The following is a 26,542-nucleotide window of genomic DNA, read 5'->3' on the forward strand; positions in this document are numbered from 1 at the left end:
AAAAAAGCCGGCGCTGTTTTAAATGGAGCCGCGGCGGAGCCGCGGCTTTTCCCCATTAGCGCCTATGGGGATTCGGCTAACGAAAGTCCCCCGGGTTACGAAAATGGCGCCGGAACGAATTAATTTCGTAACCCGGGGGACGAGTGTATTATTATTATTATTATTATTATTATTATTATTAGGGAGAGCATTGGATATAACACAGGTTCAGTTTGCCTAGTTTCGCCTCAGTTATCCCTTGGCCATCTTGGCCAGCCAGAACTTCACTCAGTGTGATTTCTCCCTTGGTTTCTGAGATAGAATCATGTAATAGAATCATAGAGTTGAAAGAGACTGCAAGTCACCCCATTGCCACACAAGAATACACAATCAAAGCACTCCCAACAGATGACCATCCAGTCTGTGTTCAAAACCTCTAAAGGAAGAGAGTCCACCACTCTCCAAAGCAGCAGATATTCACTTTTGAACAGCTCTTACCATCTATTTTAATGTAGTTTGAATCTATGGTTGTGTCCTAGTCTCTGCAGCAACAGAAAACAAGTTTGCTCCATCCTCAGCATGACACTCCTTTCAAATATTTAAACATGGCTATCATGACATTCCTTAACCTTTACCTCTCCAGGCTAAACATACTCATCTCCCTAAGACACTTCCTCATAGGACACGGTTTCCAGACTTTTCACTATGTAGGCCATCCTCCTCTGGACACCACAATGAAAGCTATTATGAATGCTGGAGCCAACATTTTGCAGTTCAGGTTGAAAACCCACTTTGATGTCTATGCAAGTTTAAACATTATCATAAAAACTACTGACTAGAAATAGCAAAACCATATTAAGGAAAAATTTGCAGATTAAACAAATGTAACAACAATCCGAAATAGCACAAATTATTTTATACAGTTGAATTATAGGAGGAAATTATTATGAGAGTGTTAAATGTCAATGAATTGATAAAACATGTAAACCCCACATTTTCTGCCTCCAAATTTTAGCCTAGTAATGCCATTGTGTAACCCAAGAACCTTCTAAAAACAACTGGGCTGGCTTTGTTTTTATTATAATCCAAGCAATGACTGTAGCTGAACTGTGCGTCATCTGAAAATATGAGGTGTGTTTACCATTTATTGGTGATATCTCCGTGTTGTCAGTAGACAGTAGCTGAATTGTATAACTTTCATCACCTTCCAACAGTGCATCTTGAATTGCTTGCAGAAATATTGTTTTCTGGGATTCCATCTACATTAGAATGGAACAGAAATTTGTTCATTTTAAAGCTGTCAATTGGTTTACTGACAGAGGAAAATATATCTTTATCACTAAACAAATTCATACATAGAAAAATAAGTATAATTATTTATAATTAATAGTTACTAATCATCATAAGAAAGTGACTGCTCCTTGACAAAAAAACATTTGAAATACTAAATCTTTCTTGACAGAATGTGAGGGTTTAATGTGAGTGATTTTTCACCCTGAATAAATCAATATTTTTATTGGCTACATAATTATATCAGTAATTAAACTATTCATTTGTTTGAAGCTGAATATATTGTCACATTAAATTCTCATACTCGCACCCTCAGCTGGCTACTTTGTCAAGCAAAAGGCACCTGACTAGAAATCCCTCTCCCCTAAAGAAAAGCATCAAGGTCCCACAGTTCACAGAGGCATCAAGAAGCAAAGGTCACCGCCATTCTTCAGTAGCCTTAAAATCCCACCAATCCTATCACTGCCCAGGTGATTTTGAAGAAATCTCTCTACCTATTTTTGGAGTCAGTTTACCCATGCAAACACATTACATTAAGGTCAAGCATTGAGAAGTTGTCATTATACATACATCAGACAGCATTCAAAGATATTTACTCATTCCTAAGGCAACACAGAGAAGGATTCTTTCCCCCCATTTCTCCATGATCCTCAGACAAACTGGTAAATACATACAAAAGCAGGAGGGAAAAGAGTAAATGCGAGGAAGCACTGAGTATACCTCAGCAAAGAGAAGTGTTCCATTGAGAGGGGTGAGATCATATTTAGCAGCCTCCTCAAGAATCCAGATAATTTGAACTTCTCCTTGGCCCCCTTCACTCCGACTTACAGTAAGAAAAACATTTGCCACAGGGTCATCAACTAATTGGGGCTCCTTTACATTTACCTAAAAAAGCAAAAATGAAAAGGAATAGAAAAAGAATGTTTTAATAAATGAATGAATGAATAAATAAATAAATATTTATAGCCCGCCCAATCACAAAGAAGCCAGGCGGGTTACAATAGTAAGAAAAATACATAGCAATAAAAATAGAATAAAAATAAGATAATAATTTACAATAATAATAAATAGCAAGAGGAATGCATAGCAAATAACAACAATAATAGCAATAAAAACTGCATAAAAATTAACATATCAAATCAATACAACTTAAAATTAATCCCCAGAATACATAGCAAATAACAATAACAAAAATGACAAAAAATCATAACAGCAATAAATAGCAAAAACTGACAAAGTCTAACTCTCTCCTGGCAGCAGGAATACAATACAGTGCAAAATGCAAGACGACAATAACAACAAAAGACTAGTCCCTTATACTCCCTCAAGCATCAACTAATAATAACAATAATAATAACATTCCTTTCAGGCTGGAGCAGTCTTCCAGAAGGCTGGGAAGCTGGTGTTAATGTGCTGCTCTCCTGCTATGCCCCCAAAACAGCTGGAACCTTGGGCAAGCTGGAACAGTCTTCTGGAGGGCTGGGAAGCCGGCATTAAGTTGCTGACCTGGTGTCTCTCAGCCTCAGTTGCTGGCCTGGTGTTTCTAGGGGTGGGGCGGCATTATAGAGTGCTGCTCAAAGCCATGCCCTGGTTGCTGTGCCTCTGCTGCTGAGTCCTGGCAGATATTAAAGGGACACAGGTACCTTCCCAGCCTGGTGTCTCTCAGCCTCAGTCTCTTTAACACTCTGCATGTAGTGCACAGTGCATCACTGATGGATCTTTGTTTGTATTTGTTAAATGGCCAACACAGCTACCCCTGTATGTTTTCTGTATTGTGATACTACATCGTAGCTGCAACAGGGGGACCATGAAGAGTAGCCTGTGGACTGGGAATTCAACCAAAGTAAAATATTTTTTTATCTTCTTAAATTTGGACTGAATTTGCTTGTTTTACTTCTACACCACCAAAATGTACCTGATGCAAAAACATGGAGACTTCTTGAGGAATCCATTGTTCCCTGCCTACAAAGAGGCCTGTGACCTCACTGGAATGCAGAAATACTGGATTGCAAAAGAGGGATCCCTATTGAGATGCAAATGGACTTTAAATTTCTTGGATTTTGAAAATCTCCCTATTGCCACATGGCCAGAAGGAGGAGGAGTCTGCCTGCAAAACATTTTTACTAAGGATTGAAACAACATGCAGGCATCTAACATCTCTAATTGTTTTTTTCCCCTGTTTGGTTTGTAACATCTTGCCATATGAAGAAGCCCATGGAGTTTCGAAAGCTTGCCACAAGTATATTGTGCATTTCGGTAGGCCAATAAAGGTTTCACTGATGGATTTTTGACTGTGCATGTAGAAATGTTATCAATGTCTTGCCACAGAGATCACTGGTGCTGTCAAACAGGGCAGTGCTCAGTATCCTTTCAGTGCTATGCATGAAGTTCATCATTAAGGGTGGGGGCCATCTTTGCAATCCAAAGTATTAGATGCACAGAGGTAGTGGCATGCAACCAAATATCTACTACTGTGCATCAGTCTCACTGCGTCAGTAAGTCTTAAGGGAGAACAAACAGGATTTGATTCAAAACAGCAATTATTTAGCAAAATCCATCAATACCAATATTATGAATACTGTAAAACTCACAGATCCATTTTTTCCCTCATGCATCTGAAAAAAGTGACTGTATTTGTAACACAAATATTTCTGTTCATTACATTTTCCAAAGAATTATGAACCAATACAGCCTGTACCAGAGATTGTTTTGCATGGACACAACCTAGTGCCTTTCCTGTGCAACAGTGTCTTAGCAACAACAGACTTGAAGAATGATCTGAAGCACGCTTGTCTTAATTTAAAACAAAAGCCATCTCATTTCTGGTATCAAAACCTGTTATTACACCTCTCTCCATTAAATAAAGCTGTCTGTGCAAAACTACTAGGTAAACGAAGGAAGAAACCACATGATCATGGGATCAGAATAATGGAGTTAATGTGCTGTAAACCAAAGAACCAATCTTAGAATCCAAATTGAGAGGAAGAACACAATTAATTTGGAAAAGTAATACAGGGTGATTAAAAAAGAATGATGCAAAACTGGATAAGAACAGGTTTACTTTTGCACCATGTTTTAAAAATCACCCAGTATAGAGCCAGCATGGTGTAGTGTTATAGTGGTTTGAGCACTTAACTATGACCCTGGAGTCTAGGGTTCAATTCCATTCTCAGTCATGGAAACCCATTGGGTAACCTTGGGTAAGTCACACATCCTCAGCCTCAGAAAACCCCATGATAGGACCATCTTAGGGTTGCTAAAAGTTGGAAACAACTTGAAGTTACACAACAATAACAAATACATGCAAGAGATTTTGAAACTTTACCTAAAATAGAAACGTAGACTAAGACAAATGAAACTTATTAAAGTTTCCCAGATGAAAACAAAACTGATAACTTTAGCACATCTCATTATTGGCATGGAAGAAGACATTATCAGTGAAGAGACCGGGCCCTCAGGAGAACTTTCATTTTATAATAACAAAGACCTCACACAAAACAAGAAGTTAATGTGCTGTAAACTAAAGAACCTATGTTGCTTTTTCTTCCCTTCACAACATTATATTAAATAAAGAAGTAGGACATGTCAATGTTTTAAATAAATAAAAAAAATTAATGTCCAGTCAAGGCCTTATATCATATTTAGTTTGCTGTATAATATGGCTATATCATCTCATTAAAGGGAATACTGCTTAAAACAGCATATGGATGCAGCAACAATAAATGTTCATCACATGTCAAAGTAATGATGACTTCCAAACTGAGCCTTACAAAATCTGATGAATGAACCTACAATACAAAGTTATCTTCAGAGGAAAAAGTACAGTTTCATCTTGTAGGGAATGTTGCCAAATTGAAAGTCGGGGTACAAGTCTGTTAAAGTAGAACTATCCCCAGGTTTTGGAGAAGTTTTGTTCAGAAGAATCATATGCAAAATAAAGTAAATTTGACATCATTTTATAATAGCAAAGACCTCACACAAAACAAGAAGTTAATGTGCTGTAAACTAAAGAACCTATGTTGCTTTTTCTTCCCTTCACAACATACTCTATACCTTATCCTGTGCCTTAGCACCATACTTTGAGGCTTATCACCTCTACTTCATATCACTGGCAGGGGTAAGACACCTGCACAACTTAATGATCTCAGGGCAGGGGTATGTCACAGTTATTGCACATTATGAAGCAGATGAAGATGATGAAATTTTCTATCAGTCATGCCTCTCTTTTTGTGTTTGTTTATAGTTCTTTTTAAAAAAAAGAGATATTTCACTGACATTTTTAGAAAAATGACAGAAAATAAAGAACAACCATATTGACTCTGGGTCCATCAGGACAAGAGTAGGCAAAGAAGGAAATCAGACATGCTGTCTATATTCTGCATCTCATTTTCTGTTTTACTCAAAAGACTGTCTGCTAATCCATCATCTTTGTGAGGTGCTAACTCTCATTGCAAGGCCCATATTTTGATAAAATGAATTGCATTTTAGCTGTGCTGTACCTTATGTTACTTATAGCTGATACACACATACTAAAATATATAAAATGTAAGTATACGACATAACATTAGTATTTAAATTAACAGTTGATTAAATGACTCCACAGCCAGAATCACATAACTGTTTTGAAATGTATCATTCTGCTATCACTTACATGCTTTTCTTCAAATCCAAATAGTCCAACAGGAGAATCATTTGGTGGAATGGCAACAATCACTTGCACATCCTCTCCTAGTCGGGCACCTCCTGTCACTCTAAGTAAAGTGACACTGAACATCTCCAAAAACTCAACAATGTCATCATCTATGATAGAGATCTCTATCACTCCTGTCACCTGGAAAAGATAAAACAAACTCAAATGTGTGTGAAATACATCATTATGATCAGCATAGTGATACTCAGGAAACCTACATGGTTTTATAGTTTATGTTAATGTTATGTTAGTTTATGTTAATCTGATGTGCAGAAGAGCATAAAGCAGCTACCTATCAGGACAAAGATTTCCCCTATCACCACACCAAAATTTGACAATTCTTTATTTCATGTAAATACATTCTAAACATGAAAAATCAGAAGCTGTGAATACAAAGGCTATCAAAACCAAACTAAATAATCTGAGTGAATTAAAACAACTCTATGACACCAGACAAATGGGCAGAGGACAAGTTTTCCTATGGCTGAGAAGCAGGTACTTAAAGCTGAAATCCTAGAACTGGATGTAAACTCCACTGAATTCAGTAGCTTATGTCTAATGTCAGGCTGACATCCACCACCACAGAATTTCTTTAATCTTCTTGTCCCCTTTAAGAACCCCACAAAAGCCTGGCTCTTGAGGGTTTCCTAACATAGGGAGGATGTTTGGGATGGTGTGGGTGGTTTCATAGGGAGCTATGACAGTAGTTCGCCTTCTTGGATCAATGGATGACACTTCTGTCACTGGAATTATCTCTTTGAATCCTAGCAAAGGAAGCTTATGTCTTAATTGACTTGTACAAAATTGTGCTGTGAGTTCACAAAACAAGCAAAAGAGACAAAACAAATGTGAAGAGGTTTTCACATGATTAATAACAATCAACATATGTGGTACATAACCACAAAAATACAGAAAATTTAACAGTACAGGATGCTCTAAAACAGGTGAGACTATTTTAGCATCAGCATACTGCATACTTGTCCATCTGAAAATGTAAGGTTCCCAGATGATGGTGTAAAATCTTCTAGGCTAGCAGTGGTAGGTGTGGCATCCCAGTACAAATTAACAGTTCCAAACTGTCCTGCTGTTCGAACAACTTGAAGCTTCAGAACATTATCTGGAGGAGGTACCTCATAACCAGACACGGTTCCACTCACATCCTGGAAAGAAATCAACCTTTAATACATTCTTTGGACAATTATATTGAGGACAATAATGTTTGCATTTATGGCATAGGAAAAAATGGAAAACAAAACAGCACATGTTCAGATGGTTCTGGATCTACCAGTCAGCTAAAAAACATTATCTTAATTCTCAATTTCAGTTCTCTGAGGAATCCTGTTCCTGTCATCACATGCACAGATAGCAGAGTCACACAGGAACAAACACTGAATGGAAGCTTTCTTGCAAAAAGCTGACATTCCACTTTCACTTCCAATGTACATCCTTTATGAATTTTGCTCCAAGAGTTGAAACACGTAGTGCTTTTTCACCCATCTATGCAGTTCTCATTTGCAGTGTCTGTTCCATCAAATACGTTAAATACTACTATAACTCATTTTAATTTGATGATCTTTGCTAGCACTATTTTGACCCTTTATAACATCAAGGTTATCACCACCCTTTTACCCACACTATTTGTTCAGCCTGTTTGTTCAGAGGCTGCACATACTGAAAAGTCCCTTGCCATTGTAACTGGAGCCAATGTTCTTCATTGCCCTAAGAACTGGCTTTAACAGTAATGACACTATATTTGCCAAGTATGAATGATTATGGTTTGGTGCTGGTTTAAGATCCTGGTTTGTCCCAAAGAAAATAACCATTATTTCTTATGTGTCCTTATAAAATGGGAAAGAAAGTATGGTTTATTAAAGACTTTCTGGTCTAATTACGGCATTCACAAAGAACTTGTATACACAAACAAATGGCTTGTGTCTATCTCTTCTTGTTAAGATGATACATGATTATCCAGTCCATCTTTTCTGTCTATAAATGGCAGGTCTTAGATTATGTGAAACATGAGTGATAACAGTCTCAGGCACTGACATTTTTCAGTTAGCTCTCACCTTGGTAGCATTAAAATGAAATATTCCTCTGGGGTCATCATTTTCTTCAATCATTATCTCAGCTATTTCTAAGCCAAGTCTCTTCACACTTGGCTGCCCTCCAGCAAGAGAAGGGTCTAGCAATTCCACACTGGTAATATTAATTACAAATCCCTCTTGTAATTCTGGAACATTATCCTGTAGGAGAAAAGGTATTTTTCAGTGCCCTTACAAATTCTAATCATAATTTTGATAGCCTGTAAGGAGAAATTACTTCACGTTCTGATTAAATAGATATCAACTAAAACTGCACTGGACTAGACTACGGCAGATTAATTAACAAAATCATTATATTAAATAAAGAAGTAGGACATGTCAATGTTTTAAATAAATAAAAAAATTAATGTCCAGTCAAGGCCTTATATCATATTTAGTTTGCTGTATAATATGGCTATATCTTCTCATTAAAGGGAATACTGCTTAAAACAGCATATGGATGCAGCAACAATAAATGTTCATCACATGTCACATGACTTCCAAACTGAGCCTTACAAAATCTGATGAATGAACCTACAATACAAAGTTATCTTCAGAGGAAAAAGTACAGTTTCATCTTGTAGGGAATGTTGCCAAATTGAAAGTCTGGGTACAAGTCTGTTAAAGTAGAACTATCCCCAGGTTTTGGAGAAGTTTTGTTCAGAAGAATCATATGCAAAATAAAGTAAATTTGACACCTTTCACATTCTTAATATTGCACATTTAAAAAATCTCTTATCTCAGACTTCTATATGTCATTATCTTTATTTAAAAAGAAAGATTCAAATACAGACAGAGAATTGAGTGTATTAACATAAGGGATGGAAGGGGAATTCATCATTTTCCAAGCTAGAGTCTAATTTGGAGTCCCTGATCCCTTGAGAAACTTGTGTAGGAAGAAATATGGCATACTGAAATTTCCTGCAACTTGGGATAACTTTGTTTTTGTTCCTGGCACACGAACAAGGGGTTTGAGAAACTGTTCAGAAATTTGAGAAACTTCACTGCTATGTCCACAGTCTTTTCATGAACCACCCTTGCTGATTTGAATATTAAACAAACCAAATGTTATGTGGCAGGAAAAGAAACTGAAGTTGTGGTCTCTGCTAGTTTGAAAACTCTACAATCTCCTTTCTGTGAGAAAAGTTGTGCAGTTTTCAGTTTCTGTGTCAAAAGCTCTGCAGTTTCTGGGAAACTCCAGTTCTCCGGACAACTTTCGTATAAAAGTTATGCAGTTTCTCAACATTAGGGATGGATTTTCAAGTGTCCCAAAGCTACAGGTTGAAACCTGTTTCATTGTTTTTGGCATTCCTCTGGAATTGGGGCTTTGTTGGGGCTTGAAGCCACCCCCCCCCTTTCAGGTAGCTAAATTCCTTTTTTTCAAATACTCACCGGCAAAATTAATATAGTTACAGGAGCTATTGGTATATTCTCTGCCATGAAAACTGTCTTGTTTTCCAGTCTATAATCCTCATTTTCCATAGCCTGATTGACAAAGGGGAGTGAAAAAACAGGCTGGGGTACCAAGTGCACTCTGATATCTCCAACAAATCCTTGCTCTCTGAGAATATGTAAAGTAACAATAGTTGATTTATCTGAAAAGATTGAATAACATATTTGTAAAATATTACACATATGTCTAATATGTTTCTGATATGATTTCTGAGACAGTTAATTTGGTTTCTGTTACTTCAGTGAAATATATTCATCAGGCTATGAAAAAATATGAAACAATCACAGGCAAAATTAGAGGTTAATCACATTTTAGGGTACATCAGATATGAGTTCTTGAAAGGTTCAGTAAGATTGTTATTGTTTGCTCAAGTTCAAGAAACTGCATGTGCTCCATAATTTTCAACAAATGTAAGAGAACGATTTTGCTGTTACTTTATGGCACTTTTTCATCCATTTCCCTATCTTCTCCAGACTTATCAGCATCATTTCACTCTCTTTGATGCCAGTATTATGGTTAAAATTATATAAAAAACAACCTCAGATGCAATGGCTCATCTGGCAAAATTTGGAGTTTGCCTCTCCTTGCTCCCTTTTATCTTCTCAGGTTTTGAAGTCTCTTGCGCTGGACATAACCAACTGAACTAAAATAACAGTGGTGACTCATGTTTCATTTGCTCCAAGACCAAGAGAATCTGACAGTACAGAAATGAATAGTAAGTCCTGGACTTAGGACAAAATAATTAAGAAATCTGCCAAAACAATGAAAAAAGTCAATATTATTGTAAGGGATCTCACGTGAATGTAAGGCAAAAAATAAAATTCTTATTAATTGTCTGCCACATTTATTAAATTCTACATGCAACATGTTCCTTTCAAAGATATTCTGAAGACAAGACATATATAATACTATAGTTTGAATACAGTGGACCCTTCCTATTCACAGGGGTTTAGTTGTGCCCCCCCCCCATAGAAAAGAAAAAAACATGGAAACTGAAGCCCATATTAGCCAGTGGGGAGTGACGTGTGTGCACCTGCATCAATATGCCCATGGATGCCTGCTGCTTTTGGATAATATGGGACAGGGCAATCTGTGGGAGTGATTGGTCCACCAATACATCAGGCCAGGGTAGTACTGCTTTGACACCTCTCTTCATATGAAGGAGTTCTTACCTAGATGTATCATTCTAATTATTTTCAAACGAAGATTAATTACAGTACCTTTCTAATCTTAAATTTGAAAGGAAATTTACAAAAAGTTGGATATTTATAAAAGAAAGCTTTCTATGGGAGCCAGACCTTCTCCATCTGAAGAAAATGGAACCCCCTCCCAAAAAAAACCCCACGCAGCTCTTAAATGAGAAAATTTCTGACCTAAATACAAAGAGAACATTTATTTTCAAAACATTAATTTACAAAATATTTAAATTATCATTTATGCCCTTGTTTGCATGATAGCACTGTATGATTGCAGATTAAGAACCAAGAACACAATTTCAAAATATTTTTGCAACACAACAAAGTCTAAGAAAGCCAAGTTTATCAATCAAAGATTTGCCTTATTTTTGGTGTAGTGCACAAAATGTTGACAGCTTTTATCAATAATAAAAAGTACATTTTATTATTTTTAGTACTTTTTGAATGTTTGAAGGCTTTATATATACCCTGGGAGATCTAGGCAACTTTGGCCCAAAGCAGACAGGCAAAAAGTGCTGGCTTCAGGATGTGTTGGGGGTGGGGCATTCAGATAACGCACACCCAAAAAGTGTCCAGAAGCCATGCAGAGAGTGTGGAGAGCCTCCACCAACCCAGAAAAGTTGGCCCAAAAAGGCGAGATGACAAGCTGCTTCTGCTAGTTGCTAGGTTCAGGACTGTGGCTGCAGCCTGCTGTCACAGCAGGCCATCCAGCCTCCTCCATCTCATACCCAATAGGGGCCAACCAGGGCTGGAGTGGCCAGAGGCTGCTCCAAACTGCCAGTCTAATGCACCCCTTCATCAAACTAATATAGCCATCAAATGAAACAAAGCAAGAGGATCTTTGTCAGCCCATCCACATAGTATATTGCCCATGCCTCCTCCATCCTTGCATCTGCACCCAGAGATAGTATAGTCTGCTCACATATAACAGTACAAAACATACCCAACGTTTGTGGGTATAATTTACATTGCTGGTCCTCTGGACATTTTTCAAGGTATTGAAAGAATCCCTGAGGTCTATGTGCACTGGATTATATAGACAGAGCCCTAATTTTTGACATGCTATCTTTATGTGATCAGGGGGGGAGGGAAAGACAGGTTTACTGTACCTTTCCATTATGCTATTGGTTGTACTGGTTTAAACATAACATACAAAAAGTTGATTAGCTCAGTATATATTATGCCCATATTATATATGGGTGTAAAGGTTGATATATCAATTGTTTGCCTACAGCAGTGATTCCCAACCTTTTCTAGGCCTCACATCCCTAGAAATGTGAAGTTGAAGGCTTTCATGGCTGGCATCCATAGTTTTTTGTGTTTTTTTCAGGCTATGTGGCCATGTTCTAGAAGAGTTTATTCCTGACGTTTCACCAGCATCTGTGGCTGGCATCTTCAGAGAAAGAAGCTAGTGAAACATCAGGAATAAACTCTTCTAGAACGTGGCCACATAGCCCAACCCCCCCCCCCAAACCCTTGAAATGTTTGATTGATGTCCATACCACTTATAAAAGTAATATCACATTTGAAGATAAAGAAGTCTAAATTCTAATTTTTGAACCACATATTGAGCCACATACGGTACTGTCAGTGAACAAATTCAACTTTTTAAAAATGCAAATCTAAATTGAGCAATTAGATTCTAATTTATTGAGGAAAAATTGAGTTATGACTTGTGACTTGTCATCAAGGACACAGGCCATTCTGTCACACCCCCAGAAATTCCATCCTGCACCCTTTGGTGTTTTTAACAGAAGTTGAATTGTCATTTGTCTGGAACATTACTTTTTCTGTAAATTTCTGTGCTAGAAAATCTACAGTCCTATTATTCTATGGTTCATATGAAGTCAAAATACTTGAAGTATGTAATATCCTTATGGCACAGAGCTTTGTTTCTCAAAGAACCTACAATCATTTAGTTTACATCTCTCTTTAACCTACAATAACTGTGATCATACAGATAAAGGAGGCCACCCACTTCAGTGGGCTGGCCCGGTTGCCGCTCGGGGGAGCGCGGCACAGTGCCCTCACTCTCCCTGTTCAGGCGGTCCCAGCAGCCTGTGCGTGGGGCTGCCCAAACCGTGATTGGCTGGCACAGGGGGAAAGGGAGGGACTTCCACCCATTCTGGTGGGGACTACAAGTCCCAGCAGGCGCTGGGGGCAGAAGTGCCTCCCCATTGGGTGTCGTTGTCATGTGGCACCACTCGGGACGGGTGGGGAGGCCGGGAGGCGGGCCCTCCGCCCTATCCTGGCCTCCCATTGGTTGACTGACATATTTCAGGCCATGCGGAACCCCGGCCGGCACCACTGCCAGCTCAGCTCACCCACCCACCCACCCTCCCTCCCTTTGTGGGAATCAGGGTTGCTGTCACAACTTTGGGGTGGTTGCATAGGTCTCAGATCTGGTGGGCGTGGTTTCCAGGGCTGCGTAGCCCTGGATCAGGAGTCCAACAGGGACATGGGGGTGCTGTGAGCAATGTGGTGTTGCCATTGTGGGGGCAACATCGATACAGCGTGCCCTGTTGACAAGGGATAGGGATGCGGAGATGTGATCAATCACATGACCAATTATCAGAACAGATGGGCATTTAACTAGTCTATCCTTTGTCATTCCGAAGCTTGGCCAAGATCAAGCACTTTGGTTCGTCCACTCAGTTAGGGGCTGATGGATGATAGATCCGGACCTCATGCATTAGAGCCAACCCTACGTTATGGTTGTTATAGTTGTGTAAAATGAAGTTGTGGCCTATCTTCTTCCAATTGCTGTGTTTTCTATTTGTTCCGCGGCAGCTTCCCTCTGAGGCAATAATGTGTTACAGGCACAGGAAAAGGTGGGAAACATGCATTCATCCAGATATGTAGTTCATCATAGCAGACAGACATCTTAAATATGCGGGCTAACTCCAACTCTACAGGAAAGCATGGCAACCATTTTTGAAGTCATAAGATATGCTATACCCAAGTACAAATATTAAAGTATAAAATATATGAATGAGGATATTTGAAACATACATTTTTCTCTTCAAAACTACAGATCTTACTGGCATATCAAAATCTTCAGGTGTGCTTTTTGGTTCTTTTTTTAACTTAAGCAAAAACAGTGATCAAAATGTTACATTTATTTGTCCCCACCCACAGAAACATCACAAACATGGCTCACCTTCAGGTTCTGCTACTTTAACAAAGAGAGAATCTGTGTGCCATCCTATTATGCCATGAGGAGAGTCATTAGGCAAAACAGTAAGTACAGCCTTTGCTCTGTTTACGTCAATGGTCGCTCCTCTTTTTGGATCCTGAATACCCACAGTGCTGACATGGCTAAGAGTTACAATCACCGATTCTGCAACTTCAGGGACAACATCTGCAAGGACTGTTAATGTGACTGTGGACAAGGCTTGACCTTCTGAAAAGGTAATCTAAATGTTTTAAGGAGGAAACATATAACATAATATTTTTCAAGTGTAACACAATGATTTAGAACCCAATCAAAATCAAGTTAAGGAATTCTAAATTTCTCAAAAGAAGAGACTTGTACGTTGGTTTGATTCACTTTGTTATGGTTCCACATTGGCCAAATCAGGCCCTTAATTTCATTTTAAAAACACATTCATGTCAAACAGTATGAATGAAAAAGAAATGCATATTGAAGAGATTTTTTCACTATTGAGCAGAAATAGAATTCTTTGAAATTAGAAAAAAAAATCGTAAAGGCTGTCAATAAAACCTGAATGAATAATCATTCAATGTGAATCTAATTTAACTATAAAGCAATGAGATATATCAGCATTCAGTAGAACTCAGATGCCAAAATATGGAGGTAATACATTAAAGTGTTGGGTTGTTCCTAATCATTCAGTCTAAGTCATCTGAACAATATTACTATATGACAGTCTTCACTTTAAAAAAATAAATAGCAATCATTTATCTTAAACTAGCAGACAATTTTGTCAAAATTACTTTGGATTAGATTATGCCCATATTTAAATGCTAAGAAAGAATTAACCGGCCAGTACTGAAAATCCATTTCAGGACCACATGTTCAATATCACAATATTCAATGGGCCACCAGACTCTCAAGGTTAGGTTTTCAGGAGATGCAGTAGGCAAGACAAGATAGATAACTCCGGCCATAAGAGTGGAACACGGCTTCGATTTCCTTGTGAAAATAAAATGAGTTAAACTTTCAATCACTGTAGTCTAACAGGGAACTGAAATTTGTTTGAAATCAATAGATTGGCATGGTATACAAAAGACATGCCTAAAAAATTCCTTCATTTCTATTTTTCAGTATTTTAAGAAAAATAAATGTAATATTATCTAAAGCAGATATGGGATGGACATGGTCTAAAGCAGGAAAGAGGAGACAGGAAAATGTCACTCTTTAAACAGAACTCCACACCTTTCTTAGATCCTCGCTATTTTTATTGTATGCAGAATATATTATATGAAAAGCAGTCTTGAACACAGAAGAAGAAGGAATGAAAATAGGAGGAAGGAATATCAACAATCTAAAGTATGCAGATGACACAATACTACTCGCAGAAAATATCACAGACCTAGAGCAACTACTGAGGAAGATCAAGGAAGAAAGTGCAATGTCAGACTTTATGTTGAACATAAAGAAAACAAAGAAAATTTACAGAAGTTCAACCTAGACAATGAGGAAATAGAAACAGTAAAAGAGTTCTCATATCTACGATCAAACAATGATTGCAATGGGGACTGCAGTCAAGAAATCATAAGAAGACTAAGAATGTGGAAGGCAACTATGAAAGAAATAGAAAAGCTTCTAAAATGTAAAGATATACCATTGAGCATGAAAGTTAGAATTGTACAAGCCATTGTATTTCCTATTATCATGTATGGATAAGAGAGTTGGATAAGAAAATGGATAGGAAGAAAATCAATTCATTCCAAATGTGGTGTTAGAGAAGATTGCTGAGGATACAATGGACAACCAAGAAGTCAAAGAAATGGGTCCTGGAACAGATGAAACCAGAAATCTCTCTGGAAGCTAAGATGACAAACAAGGCTGTTGTACTTTGGCCACATCATGAGAAGGCATGACACACTGAAAAAAACAACAATGCTAGGCAAGGTGGAGGGAAATAGAAAGAGAGGAAAGCAGGATGCTAGATGTATGGACCCAATAAAAGAGGTCATGGGTATGAATTAGCAGGAACTGATCAGAGCAGTGGAGGACAGGGAACCTTGGAGACGTCTCATCTACAGGGTCACCATGGGTTGAGATCAACTCGTGGGTGGATAACAATAAAAGTTCTTAATGAGATTAAATTCAGTAAGCAAACAAAGCATCTAGTAGAAATGAGAACTTTGGCGGGTTACAGACGGGCAAAAAGGGATGTGCTCATGACGTCATGAAGGTATAGCCTTTAGACAGCCCTTACCTGAATGCCGCCATGAACACGCCGCCTGCATGCCCCAAGTGGGAAGAAGCGGCATTAAAAAGGTGCCGCTTTTTCCCCGCTTCTTTTCCATATACTGCGCAACTGCGCAGCTCCGTCTGTAAGCTGCTGCACCGGTACGCCAGAATTGTTACGCCGCTAATTTAAGTTGCCCGTTTAAAGGCTCCGAGTCAGCTGCGTCGCATAATGAGTCGGGGTCCTGGAACATCCGCAGTTTGCACCAAGGCTCTAATTAGAGCGTCAGATGCCATGCAGATGTGGAAGCTGCAGCACAGCTGCACTCTATTTTAATGCTTGTAACCCTAACCCTAGAGCAACATGTACGCATGCGCTGCTAGAATTGTGGAAAGTTTGGAATTTAAAGTGAACCCCTACACACATTCCTGCACCATTTTCACCTAACAATAAAAAAAACACTAAAACTTTAAATATTTACATATGTACAAGGGAGGTGATGGGGGATGGCAGGGGGACAGCGGTGGCAGCAGCGACAGCTGTGGCTGTGCACTGCAGATTCAGCAAGAGCGCGGGGACCAAAGGAGAGGAGGCATCCATGATGCTGATGACACTGGCAATGTGCAAGCAGACAAGGATGCCAACACCAGCTGATCACCAGCTGGCAGGAGGCCACCTTTGTTCTTGGGTAGGGCAGGGGAAAAAGTTTAAAGGGGCCTGAGCGCTTTAAATGTGCACATACGCTTTCTGCCGCTGGTGCTGACCGCCGCAGCTGCGCAGCTGCGCATCCGCCAGCCGGCAAAAGAAAAAAAAAGCTGCGTTTTTGGCCGCCCGTGCGGAAGCTGCCTCTCTCTTTGCAGCGTCCTGCGAGGCGGCGGTATGGAAGCTGCGGGTAAGAAACGGCCCCAGGTGAGGCGTCTTCACTACCCCCAGTGTGGAAGCCCCATACACCTTAGCCACGCCCCCGGGGCGGGCGGTCTGGAGGCTCCGTATTCAGGGGAAGACACCTTCAAGACGTCTTCCCCTGCCCGTCTGTAACCCGCCTTTGTATGTTTTTTGCAATTTATGTTTGTTCGATAAAATACATACCACTCCTGAAGTTGGAAATATATCATTTATACTGCCACTGGCCTCCCAATGTACTACAACACGTCCATAGGTACTTATTAAGCGTTCAATATTCAATGTGATTAAAGTGTCCAGTTCCAGTTCTTCTACATTTCTAAATAAAGAACTCTAAAAATGTAAAAATTAAGTAGAAAAAGGCTTAAGTAACTTAGGATGTAAGGTATTATAAAAATATTACAAAAATTCAAGCTTTACTTCAGATGAAGAAACTGGCTTTCCCATAATTAATACTCAAATGGTTAGGAAAATTTAATCCACAAAAGCAATTTTAATACCCAAAAAACAGCCTTATGTTTTCAAAGATTCTCACACCTTCCACAAAATCATGATGGAGTAGCAGCTAGATTACTGTACTTGAACTAGAGTCATCTGCGTTTGAATTCTTGTTTAGCCATACAACATCAGAGTATGGCTAATCACCTTATCTTTGCCACTGTCTCTCAAATTAAATTATGTCACCAATTTGTTGGGTGGCTAAAATAAAGGGAAGAATTACAATCTATCCATTCTATTCTATGCTCTTTGGAGAAGGATGTGATATAAGATTCAGGTAACATGACAAGAAGTTCCAGCATATGATAAATTCATTACTTTGTGAAATAAATTAAGTACTGGAACGTGAAGGTACACATAATGATATGGTGAAATATTTTGCTTGAACATGTTAGTCAAACATGATTTTATGTACCTTTAGAGTAGGGTTCAGAATCATGTGTCACTCCTTGATGTTGCTAGATTGTAACTCCCAGCATTCCTCAGCATTAACTGGCAAACACTACTGGGATTTGCTATTTGACAAACCTGCTTTAAATACTAACCTACTTATTTATACTATATTATACATATATTTATGTTGTACTATATGCTTGGAAATTACTTAAAGGCACACAGCAGCAGCAACAATAACAAATGTTTTATATTTATATTATACTATATACCATGCATACTTGTTTATACTATAGTATATACTACACCCGTTATTACAATTAATTAACAGAGTAATATATTTAATGTTTCACATGTTCTTATAAAGATCTTCAGCAAACAAATTTTAACATAACTCATTATTACCTGTGCAAATGCAATGATTCCATGAGCATCATCATTAGAGGATATAATTATAGTAACACAACCATTAGGACCAATTTCTGCTCCACCCTTTGGATTTTTCAACCATACTCTAAAAAATTCTTCCTCTTCTGGCACTGCATCATCAAAGATATTGACTGCTATCACAGCCTCTTTATCTCCTGGTTCAAATATCAGTTCACCTGAACTAGCATAAAAACACAGATGAGCAGCATAATTATAATTTAAGGTTGCTTTTTCCAGAACAAATGTAGCAAATCATGGTATTATAAGAAAAAATGGTGGCTGAGACCCTGCATCGGCAAAGATATCTCCAGCATATAGATATATGTCTCATGGTGCAACCCCTTTCCAGTGCAGCAGTCCCCTTAAGATGGTCATTTCCAAAAAACCCTTTCCAGAGTGGCAGTCCCTTTAAAATGGCTATTTCTGTGTTGGGAAAAAGGGGGAGGGAGGTAGCAGAGATGAGTCCAGCTATTCTTCTTCATCTGGGTGCTAATGGTAAAAAAAAAATTGTGGGCACACAATTTTAACTCACTAAAGGGATGTGAGCTAATGTGTTATATCTCCAGTTAGTTAGCATGATCAAGTGTAGTACATACTGTTTGAGTTACTGTTCTGCTTTGACTTAACACAGAGAGAGAGAGGTTAGGTGAAATCCATCATGACACAAGCTGACTTTCACTCACAAAATGGGACTTTCCCCTTCCTGCCTCCTTACTCTGAGGTAGATCTTTTTCAGTATGGTGGAAATGAGAAAAGAGAGAGAGCCTGGAGATGAAGGCTCAGATCCTGTGGCTGATATATGTAGCTTTTGTAACATTGCAGAAGAAGGTAAATAACACTTATATGCACAATATTACCCATCCAAGGAAGGAAGCTGCTCAGCACTTCTCATAACTAGTAAATGACTAGGGGAGGGTGTAGAGCAACCACCATCCTTTCCTGGGATGGCAGCCTATGGGATTTCTTATCCCACTGCTGCCTTGAATGTTCTGTAAGATGAGTACCGTGGTATTAACCAAAGAACAGATGTCCTTTTTGAAACAAACAAATAAAGACTTTATTTTAAACAGTGGTTTGAAAACTGGTTCAGATGGTTTATGCACTTGTTACTTTCTTTCTTGGCTTGAACTTGTTACAGTTACTAGTCACTTTAGAACATTTTAAACAATGAACACTATCTATATGTATCTAGGACTCCCACAGTCCCACTATCTGTTGCTCTACTTAAACTCAGGTTTCACAACCCCCAACTAAAGATATCCCTCAGGATATTATACTCCAGCCACTCTCTTTTCTAGAGTCCTGGACATATATAACAGTAGGGAGCTTTTCCTCTTAAGACTCTACCCCTAACTGTCCCTGCCTATCTCTCTCTGGAATCTTTTTAGCAGCCTTTTGCCTCTCTCTCAGAGTTCTAAAACCTAACTGACCCACCAGCTGTTACATGGAATCTTTACATTTCCCTAGCCAGCTCCTGATTGGCTTATGGCCTCTGGTTGGTGATTGGCTGGTTTGCTGGTCTTTTCACCACAGAGGGCAGCAGGTGGTTACAGTTCTGGGACTGAAGGAAAGAAGTAGATGTCACAGGTTCCAGGAGGATGTTGCTTCCTCTTTTCTTCCAGCTACAGAACTGCAACTTCTCTGCTAGTCAATAATGGCAGTGGAGTGTATGCCAGCACTAAGAAACTCCTTTGCATGGAGGTAGAAAAGAAGCCCCATGAAAGAACTGCAGTGTTGAATCATGTAGAATGTGATGTAGAATCATGGTCACAAACTAGCCAGAACAAGACATCAAATATAAAAACAAACTTAAACTATATCATATTCATATACAGTTGTCCCTTGCTATCTATGGGGGATCCATTCCAACCCCTCCCCCTCCATGGATACCAAAAATGTGGGACCTTAGTCTCATTCTTGTCAATGGGCATATGTGCATATACATGCGCACCCATTGGAAAAGCTGGGGTATGCCATCCGTGGAAGTTGAGGTCTGGGGATGGCAAGTCCGCTGTTGGCACGGGTGCACTGTACATATGTCTATATATTTCTAGATAGATAGATGAAAAAATATTTCACCATCTGTAAAATCAATCTGAGAATCTATAGGTCCTTTTGTTTCCATGTATAATTCAAGACCTTGCATAGCTCTGTCCAGATGGCTTGCAACTGCTACTGCTATTGTTATAGCTATAGCTTGGCCCTTTTCTATCCCCAAGAAATCTCATGTTAATTTTGTTGATGAGATCATTCCGCAAACAGCTTTCTTCTTCTTAATATCTTCCTTTTTCTTTTCTTTCTGAGTTTATTCCCCATGTCTGTTCTTTTGTGTGCTTCCTCACTGCTCTATAAATGGTGTGTGTCCCTTTATTAATCTCTGCATGGTTTCTGGCTATTTTTTTCATTAGAAAGTTAAACCACTACAGCTGATATTTTGACAGGCTTACCTTGACGTCTCATAAGGTAGTAAAGGAAAAAACAGAAATACAGAATCTATGAAAGTGCTTTAAAAATGATAATCAATTAAAAATATTAAGCTAAGGAGAACTCTCCATATTTGCTTATAAGTCAACTGATAAAATCAGAACCTACCTAGGTATGAAATCTGATTGATTTGATATTGCAGTCAGCTCATAAATATAACAGTATGAATCTCCAGTCAGAACAATTAGACTTTTATTGGAGTTTAGAGACTTTACATTGACAGCAGTGATATGATTGGCAGAAGGGGCCTCCAGCAGTAGAGAGAACTGATTTATTTGTGAGTTCCAGTAATAGAGTGCTGATTTATTCTTGCTAGCAAACAGGATGTGTACTGCATTAAGAAACATAAGAATAGAAAAATGTTAGTGAAACAACTTGAGAAAGTTTCAGCTGAAAGTTAAGAAGAGGGTAATATCTAAACATTTACGTAACATTTATTTTCATGTTTATTTCAAGAACAGTTTGCAGCTGTGCACTTGTTCTGTCACAAAACTTATCTCACTTCTTATCCATTTGAACTCAAGACATTGATTACTTTTAAGATAGGAATAAGTACATCCTAATCATTTTGCTCTATGATATACTAATACTCCATTTCCATTGTTGGTTTTGGAAAGGATGATTAACATTTAGATCATATTGAAAAGATGCAGAGTAATACAATTTAAAAACTTAACAAATTATCTCTTAACCTAAGCTGTACACGTACAGTAGCTATTGAAATATTCTCTTTAATAAGAGAGCTGTTATATCCCATTCTCATTAGAATGTTCTTTGAATCTACTATCCAAAAAAGTAAAAATACTTTTTTTATTAAATACTAATGCATTTTGGATAGTTCCATGATTTGCTTTAGCTGTCAGAGAACTATTGTAAAATTTAACATGATGTTTGACCTTATGCTTTTTTAACACTGCCTATGGTTTATTTTAATGGATCATATTATCTCATGTTTAATTGCAAAGTTATTAATGCTTTGGTTGTGTTGTTGCAGCTATTACCTCAACATAACAACTGCTGGATAAACACTGGAAGGAAAATAACATTTTTTTTCATGAGTCCTCATCCAGAATAACTTTTCTTCCAAGCAGCAGTGGATACATCTCCTACACTTACAAACTCTAGCCATGTCTGGTTTCCACAACTAGACTTCTCTATCAGTGCTTTTATGGATAAGCAAAGTAGTTTCCACATCTACAGGGCTGCAGCTCTCACTTTCTGGCTCTGTGGTCATGTAATTGATCAAACAAATTACAAAAGTAGCCAGCCACATATGAAAAAGAAGAAGCTAAAATGCAATTCTGTAACTACTTTTTTTAAAAAACAAAAACAAAAATTTGCCAGACTATCTAAAATGTTTTAATTAGGTATGTCAATTTAATTTTGTTTATGGAACATTAAATTGAATCCTATTTGATATTATACAATTTTATATTTTTGTTGGTTTGTATTGATGGGTCCATCCACTGTAATAATAAATAACACAATACATATTGTACAGTCCTATAGAAAATACTTCTGAAGGAATAAAACATTTTGTGTACAGCAGCCCTAAGAGGCGGTTTTTGTTTTCAAACTTACCTAAACCAGAGGATGGAATAAAGGTGTGGATGTCATTTACAGCTTTGACAGAAAGGGACTGAAAATGCCTAAAGGAAGATTGCCCTGACTCCCATATAAAAACATCACATGTACTACTGGGCCCTGTGGAGAACAGCAAGAATATGAATATAAATCTTCTATTAAAAATAGTTTAGGCTGAGACTCAAGTACATGTCAGCTAGCACAACTACACTTGAGAATAATGAGAAAAAAGTAACACAAAAGAAATAAAATAAAATTGTAATTCATACATACATTTCTTTATTTTAAAAAAGTAAATATGGAATATTAAACATTATGAGTACGCTTTAGCCTTGTGAAGAAAAGCTTCTTGGCATTGTCCTTAAAGGCCTTGTATACATTTTAATGATAAGAGCCTCTGAAAGCTAACATTTATTCTCATTTCATTTTCTATTTCCATGGAAACAGCTGAATCTCAGAACATTTTTGTTTAAAAGATGCTACATGTTTACCTTTCACAAACATTAAATAGATGTCAGATCCAGAAATCAAGGCTCTGACTTGTGTTATTCCACTGGCTGGCACTTCAAGAAACTTCATAAATTTGTTATCTGACCACTGGTATAGAAGAGGAGGCTGTGTGGGGTCTGGTGGTACCATTACTATGTATGCAGCGCCTCCCCTGTGGAAAACATCCACACTTAGAACTCCATTCACAGAGAGCTGGTGATGGAATACAAATATGCCATTATCCCAGAGGAAAACCTGTGAAAAAATAGGAAAATTCTAGTAGATATTTAAGAATGTAAGAATAAGAAAGAATGCTAAAGGTCATTCAGTACTAAACATGATGCACATTTGGGATTTCAAAAACCAGCATATGCCTCATAATATGAAGAAGCGTGAGTCTCCCTGACAAATTGAATTACATGTGCAGGTATTAAATATGTTGTGCTTTTTCCATAATACTTGAAAGCCGTCTTAACAGATCAAGTCAACATCAGTCTGAAAACTAGAAACGGTTGCCTCTCACCTAAAATTTGAAAAATGAAATCTACTTCAGAGCAGCAGGAACTCCAGTAGTTTTTCCAGCAACTGAAGCAACACTTCTGTTATAATTCAGGACAATTGGATTTTCTTCTTATCTTAGATAGTAAGAGGTAGAATTTGCAATAGCAGACAAAAATGGAGCAGCATATGAGTTTCCTTCTTGGACATTAACACTCATTAAAGATATTGCTAAAGAACATTTTGGGGCATGATCATACTGGCTGAAAAGTCTCCATTTTGTATTGAAATATAAGCCATCAAATCTTAGGAAGCTAGAGGGAAAAAAGCATTCTGAGTTTTCTGCTGACACTCTCTATTGATGGTGATGAAGCTGTTATATTTATTTATATCCTACCCTTTTCCCAAAACTGGGACACACATTGGCTTACAATATTTAAAAAACAGTACATTTAAAAATATAAAAAGTAATATATTAAGATAGAATTAAATTATTACAATATTATAACAGACTGCATGTTACAACCGTACAACACTCCAGCCGTTCTTTAAAAACTTTCTGTTTTAAATGCCTGCCTGAACAGGAAGGTCTTAGCCTGCCATAGGAAGGACAGCAAAGAGGGGTCATTCTGGTCTCCCTGTGAAAGGTGTTTCAGAGTTTAGGGGCAGCTAGGGAAAAAGCCTTCTGTCATGTCCCCACCATCCGTGCTTGTGATCGTGGTGGGACTAAGAGAAGGGTCTCTCTTGATGATCTCAGAGTCCAGGCTGACTCATACAGAGATATACAGTCTGCTCAACATGTCCAAGACGGAGCTTCTTGTCTTTCCACCTAAGTCCTCTCTTCAATATCCCTTTTCTGTTTCTGTCAACAACACCTCTATTCAACCAGTCCAGGAAGCCCGCAGCCTCGGTTTCACTTTTGATTCCTCTCTGTCCTTTATCTCCCACATCCAGGCCACTGCCAAAGCCTGTAGATTCTTTCTTTAACACTGCCAAAATCTGTCCATTTCTCTTGACTTCCACTGCCAAGACTCTGGTCCAAGCTCTGGTGGTCTCCCGACTAGATTACTGTAACCTCCTTCTAGCAGGGCTTCCTCTTTCTCATCTTTGCCCTTTAATTTCCATCCAGCATTCAGCGGCACGCATCATCACATCTGCTCGCTTTGATCATGTTTCTCCTTTATTATCATCCCTTCAATGGCTCCCCTTTCCCTTCCGTATCCAGTATAAGCTTCTGTTGTTAACTTTTACAGCCCTGCATGGGCTAGCCCCTCTTTATTTATCTGAACTTCTTTCTCCATACATCCCCACTCATACTCTCTGTTCTAGTAGTCAAGGTCTGCTGTCTCATTCTAGGCTCTCCACGGCTCCATCTCAGATTTTCCCTTCTCACTTGTTCCCCCTCACTCCTGGAACCTTCTTCCCCCATGAACACAGGTTACCACTTCTTTGACCACTTTTAAATCTGATCTGAAGACCACCCTGTTCAGGGAAGTGTTCCTAGGTACTGTGTGAATATTTATCTGATATTTGATTAGATAGTGGATGTTGATGTTTTAATTGTTGCCTGTTTTTTTAACTAAATCTATTTTATATTACTACCTACTGTTTATATGTATTTTGTAGATTGTATGCCATTGGCAGGTTTTATAATTTTATTGATTATCTGTATGTACAATGCTGTGTACATGTATAACGCTATAGAAATAAACTATAATAATAATAATCATCATCATCATCATCATCATCATCTGCCAAATAGCCTGGACCTGAGCTGTATAGGGCTTTATAGGTCATAACCATCAGTTTGAATTGTACCCAGAAACAAACTGGCAGCCAGTGAAGCTGTTTCAACAGGGACACTCTGTGGTCTCTGTAACCTCCCTCAGTTAACAGTCTGGTTGGAGCTCTTTGGACCAGCTGCAGCTTCTGAATACTCTTCAAAGGCAGCCGCAAGTACAGTGCATTACAGTAAATCAAATGGGATGTAACTAAGGTATGTACCACCATGACCAGATCAGATGTCTCAAGTAATAATCACAGTTGGCACACAAGCTTTAAATATGCAAAAGCACTCGTAGTCACTGCAGAAATCTAGACTTCCAGGTTCAAAGCTGAGACCAGGAGTACCCACAAACTGTGAGCTTGCATCTTCAGGGGGAATTTAACCCCATCTAACATTGACTGAATCCCTATTCCCTGACCTGCCTTCCAACTGACCAGGAGCACCTCTCTCTTGTCTGGGAAAAAATTCAATTTGTTTGCCCTCATCCAGTCCATTACTGATGACAGATACTGGTTTAGGACCAGGATGGCCTTCTTGGGTTGGGGTGGAAATGAGTAGTAGAGTTTAGTGTCATCTGCATATTGATGGTACTGCCCCCAAAACCCCAGACAACCTCCCCCAGCAGTTCCATATATATGTTGCATAGCATAGCAGACAACACAGAATACAGAAGGAAAGCACATTGATATTCTAGGTACTCTAGAGAGTATTCTCATGGTACTTTTTGACAACATCTCCCCAATTAATGTTTTATGCTGCTCTGTTCTTGCCTGCTAATGCAAATTCTGCCTCTTCTCACTGAAGATTATAGCCCATGTTCTAAACAAGCATTCTGCAACTAGGTGCATTCTAAGTTTGTGAACTAATACTCTTTATATCCCTACTATTGGGTGAGCTGCCTGGGACTGATGAGAGCTAAAGTAAAAAAGTACACAGGGTGTGGAAAGCTACTCTATATATTTGCAAGGAATCTCTCAAGCATTCCCACTATGATTTACTTTCAATTGCAGGTTGGATTAAATGTCTATTGTCCCCACTTTTCACCAGTTTTGATCCGATAGAGATTCCATAAAAGTGGAGTAAATGCAGAAAAAACGTTTTTATTTGACAGTACTTTTCAAGAGGTTATTTTGAGAAGAACCGAATCACAAGCATGCTCAACAAGTGGGAACAACCTTCAGATCAGAATCACATCTCACTGGAGGGGAGGGACTATGGCAGAAGGGTTGGCAGAGGGTGTCACCCATCCAGCCTTCAGCTGCTTGAAATCCGCCACTTTTTTAGCGCTGCCCTTTGTCTACCCACATGTGAGGTGACTTTTTAATTTTCCATCTTTACCGTGTTCGATTCCTTCTGAATTTGGCCATTAACATTTCTCCACTGTAAGAGGTTAAATGTATTTTTTGCT

The 26,542-nt window shown here is 38.5% G+C and overlaps 1 protein-coding gene across 1 annotated transcript in view; it reads right to left on the reverse strand.

Annotated features, from left to right (window-relative positions):
• Positions 1 to 26,542, reverse strand: part of ADGRV1 (adhesion G protein-coupled receptor V1) — a 361,649-nt gene that overhangs the window by 219,581 nt on the left and 115,526 nt on the right. Inside the window, exons 49-60 of the mRNA XM_089483154.1 lie at positions 22,853 to 23,105; positions 22,359 to 22,481; positions 20,886 to 21,108; positions 18,270 to 18,474; positions 17,160 to 17,306; positions 13,850 to 14,105; positions 9,433 to 9,635; positions 8,026 to 8,202; positions 6,937 to 7,119; positions 5,921 to 6,100; positions 1,990 to 2,154; positions 1,121 to 1,238 (exon numbers count right to left, since the gene is read on the reverse strand). Of these exons, the coding sequence (XP_089339280.1) occupies positions 1,121 to 1,238; positions 1,990 to 2,154; positions 5,921 to 6,100; positions 6,937 to 7,119; positions 8,026 to 8,202; positions 9,433 to 9,635; positions 13,850 to 14,105; positions 17,160 to 17,306; positions 18,270 to 18,474; positions 20,886 to 21,108; positions 22,359 to 22,481; positions 22,853 to 23,105 (2,233 nt within the window). The remainder of the gene's footprint in view (positions 1 to 1,120; positions 1,239 to 1,989; positions 2,155 to 5,920; positions 6,101 to 6,936; positions 7,120 to 8,025; positions 8,203 to 9,432; positions 9,636 to 13,849; positions 14,106 to 17,159; positions 17,307 to 18,269; positions 18,475 to 20,885; positions 21,109 to 22,358; positions 22,482 to 22,852; positions 23,106 to 26,542) is intronic.

Source organism: Sceloporus occidentalis, unplaced genomic scaffold, assembly GCF_023333645.1.
Source record: "Sceloporus occidentalis isolate IW3139 unplaced genomic scaffold, rSceOcc1.0.p SCAF_1, whole genome shotgun sequence".
Lineage (NCBI taxonomy): Eukaryota > Metazoa > Chordata > Lepidosauria > Squamata > Phrynosomatidae > Sceloporus > Sceloporus occidentalis.